At 37.6% G+C, this 13681-nt stretch overlaps 1 protein-coding gene across 2 annotated transcripts; it reads left to right on the forward strand.

The window, feature by feature from the left end:
* The first annotated feature begins 287 nt into the window (after nt 1-287).
* fdxr (ferredoxin reductase) lies at nt 288-13497 on the forward strand. 2 transcript variants are annotated; one of them, XM_042397315.1, is made up of 12 exons: nt 288-720; nt 2385-2488; nt 3613-3708; nt 5268-5390; nt 5550-5663; nt 5820-5921; nt 7607-7714; nt 8973-9057; nt 10882-11081; nt 11197-11368; nt 11473-11646; nt 13042-13497. In XM_042397315.1, exons 1-12 carry the CDS (start codon nt 639-641, stop codon nt 13170-13172), a joined length of 1491 nt encoding a protein of 496 aa, XP_042253249.1. In that variant the 5' UTR covers nt 288-638; the 3' UTR covers nt 13173-13497. The 2 variants fall into 2 exon arrangements, with proteins under 2 accessions (XP_042253249.1, XP_042253250.1); XM_042397316.1 differs by lacking the exon at nt 5550-5663.
* Nucleotides 13498-13681: the final 184 nt, after the last annotated feature.

Below are 13681 nucleotides of genomic sequence, written 5' to 3' on the forward strand. Positions count from 1 at the left end.
GAAAATTAATTTAAACGATTTTAGCATAAGACTAACATAAAATGTGAAAAAAGTGAAGGGGTCTGAATACTTCCTGAATGCTGTATGTATGACTGTGTGTGTGGTGGACTCCGAGAAGAATAGCCAATGCTTATGTTGGTGCTAATGGAGATCCTAATAAAGAAAATAAAGAAAAAATAAAGCTTGGTAGTCAATGGTAGTACCGTAGTGGAAGCGAGTTAATTCATTTATATGAAAATCTGTCCCTGTGGAACCTACGTGCTGAATGTTCTGTTTTCCACGGACTCCTCTGGGTGTAACACAAGGTGCAGCCTTCAAAACAGTCTGTTCTGATGATATACTATACTAATAATGCTACAGTAATATTTATAAGATCAAAGAAACGCAGTTTAAAACGCGTTCATGCAGCTAACTGGCTAGTTGAGGGCTTGCAGAGTGTAGAAATTTCCCAGGAAAGATAAACGTTTTGGTTTTTTCACCTTGGCTTTTGCTCTCAGTCCTGCTGGCTGTCCAAAGCTCAAAGCAGGAGCAGTTCTGTGGAGCTGGTGACCAAATGCCAGGAGGAAAATACAGTGGATTTAACGTTAACTACGACTTGGTTTTCAGTCAGAGAGCTTGTCTGTAGCCGGGGGGTAAAGATGAGCTGCCATAAACTGCTGCTTTCTGAGCTGAAGATGTGGACGTCAGGAAGAAGTGGTTGGATAAGTCGACTTCATTATGGTGAGAAGTCTGAAAACACATTAACTATGCTGTATTTATTGCTTAACATGGAGCCCAAATACGTTCATTGTTGTGTTCCTGTATGGAGGGAACATGTGCCAAACCCAATACAAAACTGCGTCCACTTTTTAGTGAAGTCGTTTGTTGGCAAAGCTACATAGCTAGAAGATAGGCTAATATTTAACAAAGTGACTCCAACCGGCGAGTGTACCGACCACTCATTTCAGTAATAATTAACTATATTGTACTATATTTTGACTTTCATTTACTTTGTTCCTTGTTTCACATACGTCAAGACAAAACAAATGAAGGACATATAAAAGTCGGTGTGATAGATAGAAATCTGTTATGGCTTACACGAATACCACATAAGGTTAAAGGTTGACTATAAACTAGTGCCCGATCGATAGTGTATTTTGGGGGCCAGTGCCGATACTGATATCAGGGAGTAAAAAAATTCCGATATCGATATATCAGCCATTAACCTTGTATATACAATATATACATAGACACACATTTTGGAAAAACATATAGGCCGATACCAATATATCTGTAACAGCCCAATATCGGCCGATAATATCAGCTGACTGGTATATCAGCCGGGCTCTACTACAAACATACAAAACAAAATCACCAATACATTTTAAAATGTTAGTGTTCAAAAATTACACCATATAATAAGTGTAGGATTATATTTAAATGATGCAGAGAAGCAGGAGTAATTTGCCATATTAACAGTGTGAACAAGACTAGGATTGATTATTATTGTTCCAAGTCAGATGTTTTTGACAGCAGGGCATTTCCAAGTTTTTTTGTACATAGACAGTGACACAAAGGAATCCATTAAAGTACATTTTCATTTCACAAGATAACTGCATTATATTGATGTTGATGTTTTATACAAAGGAAGCCTGTGTAGTTGGGTAATTATGACATTGTGAATTACTAACAAATAATATCTAAAGCTGTAAGGTAAATCTTCATTCTTATATCTCACTTTAAAGACCAATGTCCAGATTTGAAGAAGAGCTACTGCACACTTCAGTGTGTTTTTTGAGCTGTAAACTAAATTTTATGACTGTACTGTGATGAAACACATCAATGCTGGTGTAATATTGACATTGACACCAAATTTCTAAAAACTGGTATTTCATGGGTTGAAAATGAAAATGGGTCAACATCAACAATTTAAAAAAAAAAAAAAAAGGTGGAGGGTACCTGCCCATACAATATTACACCATGTTAAATATGGATAAATTAAACTATAATATAATGTTAAGAAATATGTATTGTGTACAAAACCTCTTATTTTTCTCAGAATCCCAAGAGATTTAGTGACCAACCTGTTCTCTCCAAGAGAGTTTATCATCAATCAGAAAACCTAAAAAACATGTTGATAAAACTTTGATTATTTCTTCATTATCAATATGAAGTTTTTTGCTCACTGTCATATTTCTTATTTCTCTTATTTTTGCTATAGTGGAGAGTAGTGGTACTCCCGACAGTATGTGAACTGCTTATGAACTTTCTCTAATCTAATGATATTACAGAACCTGAATTAGCTCTTTCACTGTAAGCTCATATTTTCCTGTACTGAATACAGCTGCGATCTCAAATAGGATTAGGTTTGCTTGTTTGTTTTATCCTCCCTGTTTATTCTGCAGGTATAAGTTGGCGTGGAAAGGCATCTTTTTCCTCTTGTAGCCCAAAGGTGTGTATCGTTGGAGGAGGACCAGCAGGTTTCTACACAGCACAGCATTTGATTAAGGTATGCATTTCCTGTTTTGACTGTGTATGTGTAGGAACTTGAGTGGGTGAAACAGATGAAATCTTCTATCAACATAGACAATATGTCATTTTCTATCGATGAAAATTTTGAAAAAAATGTGATTATATCATGATATAGATGTATTTAGTGATAAAATCAAAATTCAGGAAAACTAGAAACTGTTTGGGGGTAAAATAAGCAGACAGGTTTGACTGTTTTGACCTGAAAAATCAAGGTCTTTCAAATGTTCATGTAAAAATCAGTTGACAAATGTACATGATGATGGTAGTTGGTAATAAAGGCTTGTAAACTGCGTTGTTCACTGTTGCATAGCGCTGCAATTCTTTGATGTACATCACATCCGCTTCAAAAGGCCTATTAGAAGGACAGGAAACAACATGCAGGCCTATTTATGCTGACAAGCTGTTATTATTGAGTAACCCCACTTGGTTAGTACACACATTCCTTCTATGCAGACAGACACACTGTCCTACATATTGTCTAGTTTTTGTAGAGATGTTTTCAATTTTAAAGAAAAAGGCTTTTGAAATGTTGTCATATTGGCCTTTTTAGTTTTTGAATGGAATTCATTGTGTTAACTATGTTTATCTGATGATCCCAAATAGAGTGAGACACACAAAGAAGATCTTGTATACCTTGCCATTTTTTCAACATATGTTTCCCATTATCAGTGGATTTGTCCTTCATATAATGAGTTATGACATGATGTCATATGCCAACCTGTCAGACATCTCGGCGCTGTTCCTATCAAACTAATGATTTTATACATAAGGGCCTCACACTAGATGTTATTCCATATCTGTCTTTATGAGACATGAACATGGTGCATCAACTAAAGGTTTCTTACATTCCTTAAGATGCATGCAATACAAAGAAAATATCTAATATAGAGTGTCATAACCAATACTTGTTAGTGGGATAAGTTCAGTGCTGGTTTCATCACTTCACCAGGATTTGTTGTATAAAAGAGCAGCAATGTTATCCTCTGACTCTACCTAAAGGGCCATTATCATGAAAAATGTCTACCTTTATTAACTTATTAACTTTTACAACTATAATGGAACACAGAAGGACTCTGTTTTCTTTCCTTTTCATCCTCCCAGGCCCGACAAGATGCTGAGGTGGACATTTATGAGCAACTGCCCGTCCCCTTCGGCCTGGTCCGGTTTGGGGTCGCTCCAGATCATCCAGAAGTCAAGGTCTTGAATCTTAATGAGATATGTTAGAGAACAGATAATTGTCCTACACTATTTGGTAGCCAGCTTTGGAGGCAGGCTCTTTTACTTTTAAGATTCTTTTTTTTAGGAAAAGCAGACTTCACAGTTATTCCAGGTCATTTTGGTTCATGGCCAATATCTTGCCCTCCAGTTAAAAATATAATGGAAAGAATATTTGGCTTTTTGATTACAGTTGTTGGCATGTCTAGGCAAAAAAATCCAGTCAGAACTTCAGACAAACCTGTTTGCTAAAACCCTTAGGGTAGTGCATGGTGGGAAATTACTAACTGATAAATTCTCTGGCACAAACAATGGAAAATAGCAGTTAGTACATAGAAACTTGTCAAATAGAAAGTAAACTGACTGACAGGTGAGTCTTGAGATGAATGATATAGTGTGGCTTCACATGAGGTGATGTGTGTGGTGTCATGCATTCTTGCTTTTGAAAAGGAGTGTATGATGCAAGCCTCTCTCTGTGGGGGGGGAGAAAAAAAGCTCCGAAAATTCACACGTTAACAGCAGCCAATGAAGGGCAATGAAGTGAATACTATTGCTACTGCTATTGTATACACAGCAACTTTGGAATGCCAATTTCACATTTCAAAAGCTCACAAAAATAAACATAAAAGATGTTTATCCAATGATTTATTATTGTTTTGCTCACAATGTGTTCTATACATCTAATATATCAGTTTAAGAGGCAGTTCACCAGTTTTACATGTCATTCAGGTTGCTCACAGGCACTTAAGTAACCGGGGAACAGTTTGCTGCAGAAACCTGACTTCCTAAAAGTCATGTTTTTGGGAAACTTGGTTTCTATAATCAGTATAGGGGGTTAGAGAGTTACCAGGTTTCATGTGCATTGGAGAGACTTCAGACACAATGACATGAATGAATTCAAACTCAAAAACTAAAAACTGACACTAAGTAGCCACTGAAAATAAGTTGGGCTCCACAGCTGAGTTTGAAACACAAGAACATTTACCTTTGCTGGAGGGACTAATGAAAAACATTGCTGAGTTGCATTATGGGAAGTGTAGGAGCCAAGGTTTTTGGAGCTTGCCACACACTAGGGATTAAAAGTCAGAATATATCCACCTCTGCTGCTTTGTTTTTGAAAATTCTTATTTTAATCTGTCTCTTGCAAGTCCCCCAACTTTATAGAAGAGCAATACTAAATTGCAGGATTGATCCTTTAAAAAAAAAGATGTGATTATTTGTGGGAATTTGCACATGAAGCTGAATAAAATAAGAGAATCCCTATATGTTGTCCCTAGAAATCACTATCCCTCAGACTTACAGCCATCCCCTTGTCTTTTAATAGTATTATAATAAGAAACTCATGCCTATATCTTCATCCAATTTTGATAAATACTTTAATACAATAACTGTAGCTTATAGCTTACATCATTAAACTGAGTTATTTATAACCAGAGCTCAATCATTCGCTTGAGATTTCATCACCACTACAGTTGCTAAACCTTTTATTAGTCCTTTTTTAGTCTAGAATTTGAATAAGTCTGTTCTTTTCATCTCCTTAGAACGTCATCAACACATTCACGCAGACAGCCAAGCATTCACGCTGCAGTTTCTACGGTAACGTGAATGTGGGGAAGGATGTGAGTGTTGAAGAGCTGCAGCAAGCCTACCATGCAGTCGTACTGGTAAGGATATGAACACACGCTGTTGTCTTCACACCAGTAAATAAAAAAAGGTCCTCACATGAGAGTGTGTTCACACCAGTAAATAAAAAAAGGTCCTCACGTGAGAGTATGTGCACAAGCAACTTTATGCATTGGGGTGTTTTGTATATTTTATGGCAGAGTTATGGGGCAGAGGGAAATAGAAGAATGGGGGTTCCAGGAGAAGACTTGGCCGGTGTGCACTCTGCCAAAGACTTTGTGGGTTGGTACAATGGGCAGCCAAGCTGTCGAGAGGTAAGACTTAGACTCTGTAAATCTAGTGGGTGTAAACATGTTGTGCTGAGACAGCTGATCTTTGTCTTTATCAGTTTCACCTCGTATTCTGTCTCCTGATGTTTATCTTCCCCTGTACTGTCAGATCTGTGTCTCTCTACTATCTTTTTCTTTCAGCTGAGACCAGACCTGAATTGTGAAACAGCTGTGATTCTAGGTCAAGGCAACGTTGCCTTGGATGTGGCAAGAATACTGCTGTCTCCCATTGATATTTTAAAGGTGAGGAACATACAGACTTGGTGATTTATTTGATGAAAAACATAATAATACATGTATGACAATCTAGGAAAGAAACCACACATTAGGACTATAGAAAAAGACAGAAGAAATGGGTCTTCAGTCTTAAACAATGTTAGCAGAGCAAGTCTTCAACACAGTGTGTGAATGCGCTCTTTTATTCAAGGCTTGTTGTCTCCTAAAAGAAACCTGAAAGCCACCTGTGTGTGTGTGTGTGTGTGTGTGCGTGTGTGTGTGTGTGTGTGTGTGTGTGTGTGTGTGTGTGTGTGTGTGTGTGTGTGTGTGTGTGTGTGTGTGTGTGTGTGTGTTTGTCCAGCTGGGTTTCTGTAGAAGCAGCTGCAGACTTTTTTGTTATGGTTGAAGAAAAACAACTTTGCTTTAATCAAGATCAGAGGAAATGGATGCACGTGTCATGATTTCATCATCTGATTACACCAGCATTGAGCAAGTTGTTGTTGTTGTTATGTTTTGTACACAAAAATACCTAGGCATAAAGAAAATAAAACAATAAAATAAGTGCTGAAAGAAAATCTTCACTTACCTCCTTTTGAACAGAGACAAGGGTTACAACCTTGATATATAGTTGAAAGATACAGTTCCCAGGAAAAAAACTAGTAAGTAGACCTTGAGATGAGTTTTTTTTGTCAAACTACTGCTTCCAACGTCAAGATGAATCTTTCAGCTCCAGTTTTTGAGTTGGATGGTCCATCAAATAAACTGAAAGCATGAATTTGAACTTTTGTAACCAGTACTTTTCCACAGCTGAGATTATCTGTTAGATAATTCACACAGAGAAGTTCTGGATCTTGGCAGATGTAAATTATTTTTGTCTGGTCAGCTCCTGACTAAATTCAAGTGCTGTGCAGAAGACTTTTCTTTTTCTTTTTCTAAATGTCTGTGTCTGTTGAGGTTAGAGCTGCAACGATTAGACAATTAATCGATTAGTCGATTGACAGAAATTGAATCACCAACTATTTTGATAATCACATAATTAGTTAAATTCTCTGGTTCCCGCTTCTTAAATGTGATTATTTACTTATTTATTTACTGTGATCTATTTATTTTCTTCTATGATAGTAAACTGAATATCTTTGTGTTGTGGACTATTGGGACAAAACAAGACATTTGAGATTGCACCTTGGGCTTTTGGAAATATTAGTTTACATTTTTCACCATTATTTGACATCGTATAGGCCAAACAACTAATTTATTAATTGAAAAAAAGATCAACAGATTAATCAATAATGAAAATAATGGTTACTTGCAGCCCCACTTAAGTATATGATCTAACCTAACAGGAAGTACATAACCTCCTGACAGGTTTCACTTTTGTTTATAAACAAAAAGAAGTGCGTGCTTTGCACATTTAACCACTAAACGACCTCAATTCAGTTAGCGACAATATTGCGGTATACTTTGTCTTGTAAGAACTGGTTTGTGAGCACCGTGGTCGCAGAACCTTCAATTCATCAACAGCATACCTGAGGAATGATGTCATATTACAATTTACAGTTACAACTGACAAATACCAAAATGTCAGAATAGAAACCACATACAGCAGCAGAAATAACACCATATAAAAAGAAAAAATATAATATAAATATCAACTTTCAATGAAAATGTTATTGCAGAGACTGTGATGGGAAAATTCTCTGGTTTGTCTGCAGAAGACTGACATCACCCAGCCAGCCCTGGAGGCTCTGGCTGAGAGTCAGGTACGCAGGGTGCTGATTGTTGGCAGGAGAGGACCCATGCAGGTCGCTTGCACAATCAAGGTGTGTATCGAAAGAGACATTTTGTTACCGATACTGGCATTAAAAAAAGAGAGAGAAATATTTCAGCTGCACCCATCTTCTTCTTTCACTAACACTCGTCCATCCCGACTCTAACCAAATGTTTTGTCATTTGACCTTCATTAACCCAGTAACCAAGCCAGGTTAAGTATAATTCTGGTTTATTTCACCTTGGGTCTTTTTAAAATCTGGGAACACACAATAGGCAAGAAACATGAGCAGTCAAATCTTCAGATTAACCAAATTTATTTGTAAGAGAAAACAAGGGCGAATGGTAAAATGTTTACCCAAACTGTTGTAAACATTGACAGACACACTTCCTGGTCAACTATGACCTACTTTACTTGCTGTAGATGTGTGTACACAGTTGTCTTTTTGATCCCCTGATTTTTCATCCACTATCCATCCAATCAAAAATGTAATTTGGCCAATCTTTTGATTCATGACCACATACCTACAAAACTCATAAAATCCACATTTCATCACCCTCAACTGTAATTTGTCTCTGCTAATTATTAAATGTTGGCATGCTTGCTCACTAAATTAAGATGGTGAACTTGGTAAACATACCTGTTTAGCATCAGCATATTTAGCATATTTGCATTAGCAGTTAGCTGTCTGCTGTGCCTCTGTAAAGCCTCACTGAGCCACTAGCATGGCTGTAGACTTTTAGCTTTAAGTCATGTTTTCATACAATTCAAATGTCGATGTTTAGGTCAGTTTGGTCACGTTTGCATTCGTTCTACAGCATGAATTTACTTTTAATGAACTATTTTAACTATCTATCCATTCCTTTTAGCTAATTATTCCAACTGTTTATCTTTTACTTTTAGCTAATTATTCCAACTGTTTATCTATTACTAATAGCATATTATTCCAATTGTTTGTTCATCATTACATTATTTTAGCTCATAATTTCGGCTTCTCTACTTTTTGACTCAGATTGGTGATAGTTGTGTACTGTGTCGTCAGCCTACTGTATTTGGTAGTTTACTGTGACAATCTGTGGGAATCACTAATTTAGATAATGTGGCTAAACTATCGGCTTGTTTAAAACCTGCCTGAACATCTGACTGCTTGTCTGTCTTGTCCCGTCTTTGTATCAGTGTGTTCCTATATCTCAGCAATTACTTGGTGAGTTAACATTACAGACAGAAATGATGGTATCACAGCACTACAAAAATAAGACCCAAGTGTTGTAGTAGTCGTAATTGTAGTGCTGTGTTTTCCTTGTCTACAGGAGCTTAGAGAAATGGTGAACCTGCCAGGCGCCAGACCAGAGATGGTGGTGGCTGATTTTGAGGGTGTCACAGAGGCTCTTAAAGGTAAGAATCGAGACTTCATCTGAATGGTTTCCTCTTTTCGAGAATTGCACTTCACACTTACTCTATTCTTAAACCATGTAAGTCTGAAGAGCTGCACATACACATTTTGAGTTAAGGCAATGCAATACATAGAGTAGAGTGTGTGTTAGATGCAACACAGCTGAGGTTTCTTTCACCACACTAGCAGAAACAAACATGTAAGATACGTGTTGCAAGTATGAGTTCAAAAGAAACTTGACTAATATAGATACTGTTGAAAAGGTCACAAGGAAGGAAAGAATGCATGCATGCTGTGGTTTAACGTATAGAGACCCATAGCTTCTATCAGATAAGAAGACAGCAGGTGTCAGATGGTCTGCAGTTCAGAGAAATTTTCTGCTGCTGCAAAAAACTGCGGGTTTAGAAAAGGCTTTGAAAATTTTGCAAGACCTTGTTTCTGCAAGCCATTTTCACCCTGCTGCTGACCCTGTGGCCGTCCTCGTCCTTGCTAGAGGACTGGCATTGGGCTGATTGATGCTGCTGAGCATGTTGCGATTTATAATGATGACAGTCTCCTTGCCTTTGTTCACGGCTAATTGTGAGAACCTTGATCTCATTTCTGTTGCACATGATAACCAGTAAGTGAAGGATGATATCTGAAACTGGTGGTTTGTATGTGTGTCTTATATTTAGTGCTGCTAAATTCTGTCAATGATAATATGCTCACTGCAGAAGTGAATGGTTAGTGGTTATAGCAAACGCTTCTAAAAGCGAGCAGTTACAGGAAATTTATGAAAACAAGAGAGTTTTGATGCTTGTTGATGCCAACCACCTGTTTCCTCTGTTCTTCTCTGTTTTGATTTAAAATACCGCAATGGAATAATAATTATCAAAAGACGTGACATGTTTGTTGTTTTTGTAGGTCCTTTTGCCGACATATGCACACATTTTCACAGATACACCTACACACTTTCCATATTTACTAAATACATCGAGGCCACATGATGATGAATCGGTTACAGTACACAATACACACACCAACACAGATGAAAAAACACATACGTTATGCACACATACATACATGCTACATACATACTAGTGTTAATTTTGGCAACAATTTCTTGATTTAATTGTATTCCTGAGATCAGAAAATTGTGTGAATTTTAGTCAGAAATAAACTCGAAACATTTTAGTCTTGTAAAAAGGAGCCATCAACATTTTGGTAAAGTTTTGGTGGACAAAAACATGACAATATCATAATATGATAATACATTTTAATCATTTATAAATTAGTCTACAAAATCTTTGTAGCTATTTCTTTCTTCAAAAAAGACTCAAGAGCTTTATAGTTTAATATATAAGACAGAAAATGGTAAAACTGGTACTAACAACTGGCCACCAAATGTCAAGTTGTGTGATAAAGACTGTTGTGGATTTTTTTGTGTGACTGGTCTGTTGTTACAATTAATTATTAAAGGATAAGTTCACATTTTTTAAAGTCTGTCTTAAAACAATACTCACATTCCTGATGAGATTCCAGTGGAAGTGATGGGGAACAAAATCCACAGTCCTCTTTTTGTGAAAAAATATATTCTAAAGTTCAGCTGAAGCTAAAATGTGGCTCTAGTAGTCTTTGTAACTGTATAACATTCACTTGATTTATTTAACACTCTTTTCAGTACAAAATTCCCTCTGTATGTTACTATCACTCCTCCGACCGTAGCTTGAAGACTGGTAGAACCTCATATTAGCTTCAGCACAACACAAGAAAAGACATTTGGAATCAGAAATGATCTCAAAACAGACAGATGTCCATTTTAAGCCTAAGTGTGTCTGCTGTGTCAGATTTGCCGCGGCCGAGGAAGCGTCTGACAGAGCTGATGTTGAAGACAGCCCTGGAGATACCGGGAGAGAAGGAGCAGGAAAGACGAAACAAGGCCTCCCGCATCTGGGGCTTTCGATTCTTCCGGAGCCCCGTGGAGGTCCTGGCCGACCCCGACCGTAGCAGAGCAGCTGGCATCCGACTGGCGGTCAACAAGCTGGAGGTAAACAGGATTTGGCCTCCTGTTGATGGAGCAATTTTCCCACTTTATTCAGATCAATTGAAAACAGAACTTCTTAAAGTTACCTGTTGAACATTGGTTGCATTTGTGTAACCAGGGTTCAGGTGAGGCAGCCCGGGCAGTGCTCACTGGAGAAGTGGAGGATGTGACTTGTGGCCTCGTCATTAGCAGCATCGGCTACAAGAGCCTCCCCATTGACCCATCAGTGCCGTTTGACTCTCGCAAAGCCATCGTCCCGAACAGCATGGGCCGCGTTCAACAAGCTGCAGGTACCCAGTAAATACCATAAATAAAAAGATCACTTACAAAGCAAAAAACCTTTCAAGGAATAACATTAACTGAAAAAATGAACCGAATTCTTCTTTCTTTCTAGGTGTTTATTGTAGTGGCTGGCTGAAAACAGGCCCCACTGGAGTGATAGGCACCACTATGAACAATAGTTTTGACACCGCACAATCCTTAGTGGAGGACATGAACTCGGGAACCTTGGATGTATCTACTGGCAAGCCTGGTTCACAAAGCATCAGCACACTGCTAGAAAAGAGAGGTACTTTTCCCTTTGGCATCTGCCAAGCCGTTATCTGACCTGGAAGTTTATATCATGACTCACCTCTTGCTTATCTCTAAGTTAATTGGAGCCGCATCAAAAGTCAAATTACACAATATTTGGATGTCATGATGTCAGATAAGGCAATCATAGAGTTACGTATTCTTGCTCTTGCCAACGCTCTGTGCTCCTATGGGTCAACATGTCATGGATGTTGTCAAACTAGGCGAGAAAAGGCAAAAAAATTCTGAGGCTCTAGTCCGTTTTGTCAGGACAGTATCAGGAGTGGCTGATGCTGCATCGGTTGTCTATCACTACGACTCACTATACAGGACATACCAAACACCTGATGCCCTTTTTTTGTTCCCGTCGCTCCACATATGTCCAGTCAGGTCATTATGGGGCTAACACTGTGTAGCCCGATCCCTTGATTTGTCTGTTAAGCCATAATTGAGTCATGTGTTAATAGAAAGAGCCAATTTCAGTTAATAAAAAGAGAAGCAAAAAGTGAACATAACAACTGAAAGATCTTTTTTCCTCAAGACACCTGCATGTGAGGGTCATAGCTAAAGGTATCCTACTTTATCAAAGACTTTTTAATTTTTTTTTAATGGTCAGAGTAATTACAATATGATCTAAAGACATTTTGACAAGCAGTGGTTAAAATTGAGTCCCGTTTTCTGGATATTTTAGTCATTATAATTCACCTTTTTGCTGGTTTCACTACATTAACCTTAGCTAACCACAGTCAACAAATAGTCCATTACAGTGTCAAGCAACTATGAGCATCATTTGTAATGCAATACAAAAGAGTTTACATTTTAAATATTTGAGTGCAATTTAAGCCATGAAGCTTGCTAGTCTGTCAATTGTTATACATCCACCCTCTAACAGTCTGGTTACTGCTGAAGACAGTGACAGACACACTGAAGACAATTACATCATCTCTTGTCAAGCTTAAAACAATTATAAAAATAATAACCACAATAATCCCAGTACTGATAATAGTGAGAACAGTATTTGGTACCGAAGGGGAATGTAGCCAAAGAGGACAGAGCCATTAAAGTCACTCTGCTCTGCATGACGCAATGTCAAAAACTATTAAAAGTATTGGTCAAAACTTATATGTTGCAGAAGCCCTAACCCCTAAATTTTTAGAGTCATAAAAATTGACACAATGTCCTGCCAAAACAAAGGCCAAAACCAATGTTTGTGTAATATTTCGTTTTCCCACAATGTGTCTGTTGCTCTAAAAAAAGATGCCATCAAAGGACAGGTTCACAATTTTTCTAGTCTTAAAACAACAGCCAGGTACCCAAATGAACATTGAAATTGTTTTTTTGTTTTTTTTTTACCATAATCATTTCTCAAGTTCATACTGGCCTTTTTTTGCAGGAGTGAAACCAGTGACTTTCGCAGACTGGGAGAAGATTGACAATGTGGAAATAAAGAGGGGTGAAGCCAGTGGAAAACCCAGAGAAAAACTACTGACAGTGGAAGAAATGCTGCAGGTAGCTCGGACATGACTGAAGTCAAGAAACTGTTTACAGGTGAATTCTGGACACTGAGTAGAAGTTGCAGTATAAAATACTTGCAGTTGATGCCATTATGATGGGGACCTAGGACCACAGTGGGCACAGAACAGAGTTGCATTATGAAGCACTCAACATGGACTACATTCATATTGTGCACATGGAGTAGGTAGTTTACCTGTGTATATTTGAGAGTAAAAACTATGCGGTGACTGAAATATGTTTTTACACTTACACCTCATATAATAAAATGTATCATATTATCCTGTCCATTTTGAATATATTTAATACAAAATAAAGTGTGACTTATATCATTATATTCCTGTCTTGCCTTTCCCATGACTGCTCTCTTAATATTTACTGTTATCTATGTGTCAGCTTAGATGGTATTTGGTGGGTTTTGGCTTACATTTTAATGATTATACTTTTTGTGTATTGCATCACTAAAGAAAGACATTACTTATTTTATGATTTTATTCATTTAAATTAGCTAAAGCCTGTCA

The sequence above is a fragment of the Thunnus maccoyii genome, chromosome 20, assembly GCF_910596095.1.
Source record: "Thunnus maccoyii chromosome 20, fThuMac1.1, whole genome shotgun sequence".
Taxonomy (NCBI): domain Eukaryota; kingdom Metazoa; phylum Chordata; class Actinopteri; order Scombriformes; family Scombridae; genus Thunnus; species Thunnus maccoyii.

Excerpts from the sequence above, each read along its gene's own strand:
- fdxr (XM_042397315.1), top strand. The coding sequence starts at position 639 with ATGAGCTGCCATAAACTGCTGCTTTCTGAGCTGAAGATGTGGACGTCA. Across the intron at positions 721-2,384 it reads GATAAGTCGACTTCATTATG|GTATAAGTTGGCGTGGAAAG; the intron begins GTGAGAAGTCTG and ends TTTATTCTGCAG. Across the intron at positions 11,369-11,472 it reads CCGCGTTCAACAAGCTGCAG|GTGTTTATTGTAGTGGCTGG; the intron begins GTACCCAGTAAA and ends CTTTCTTTCTAG.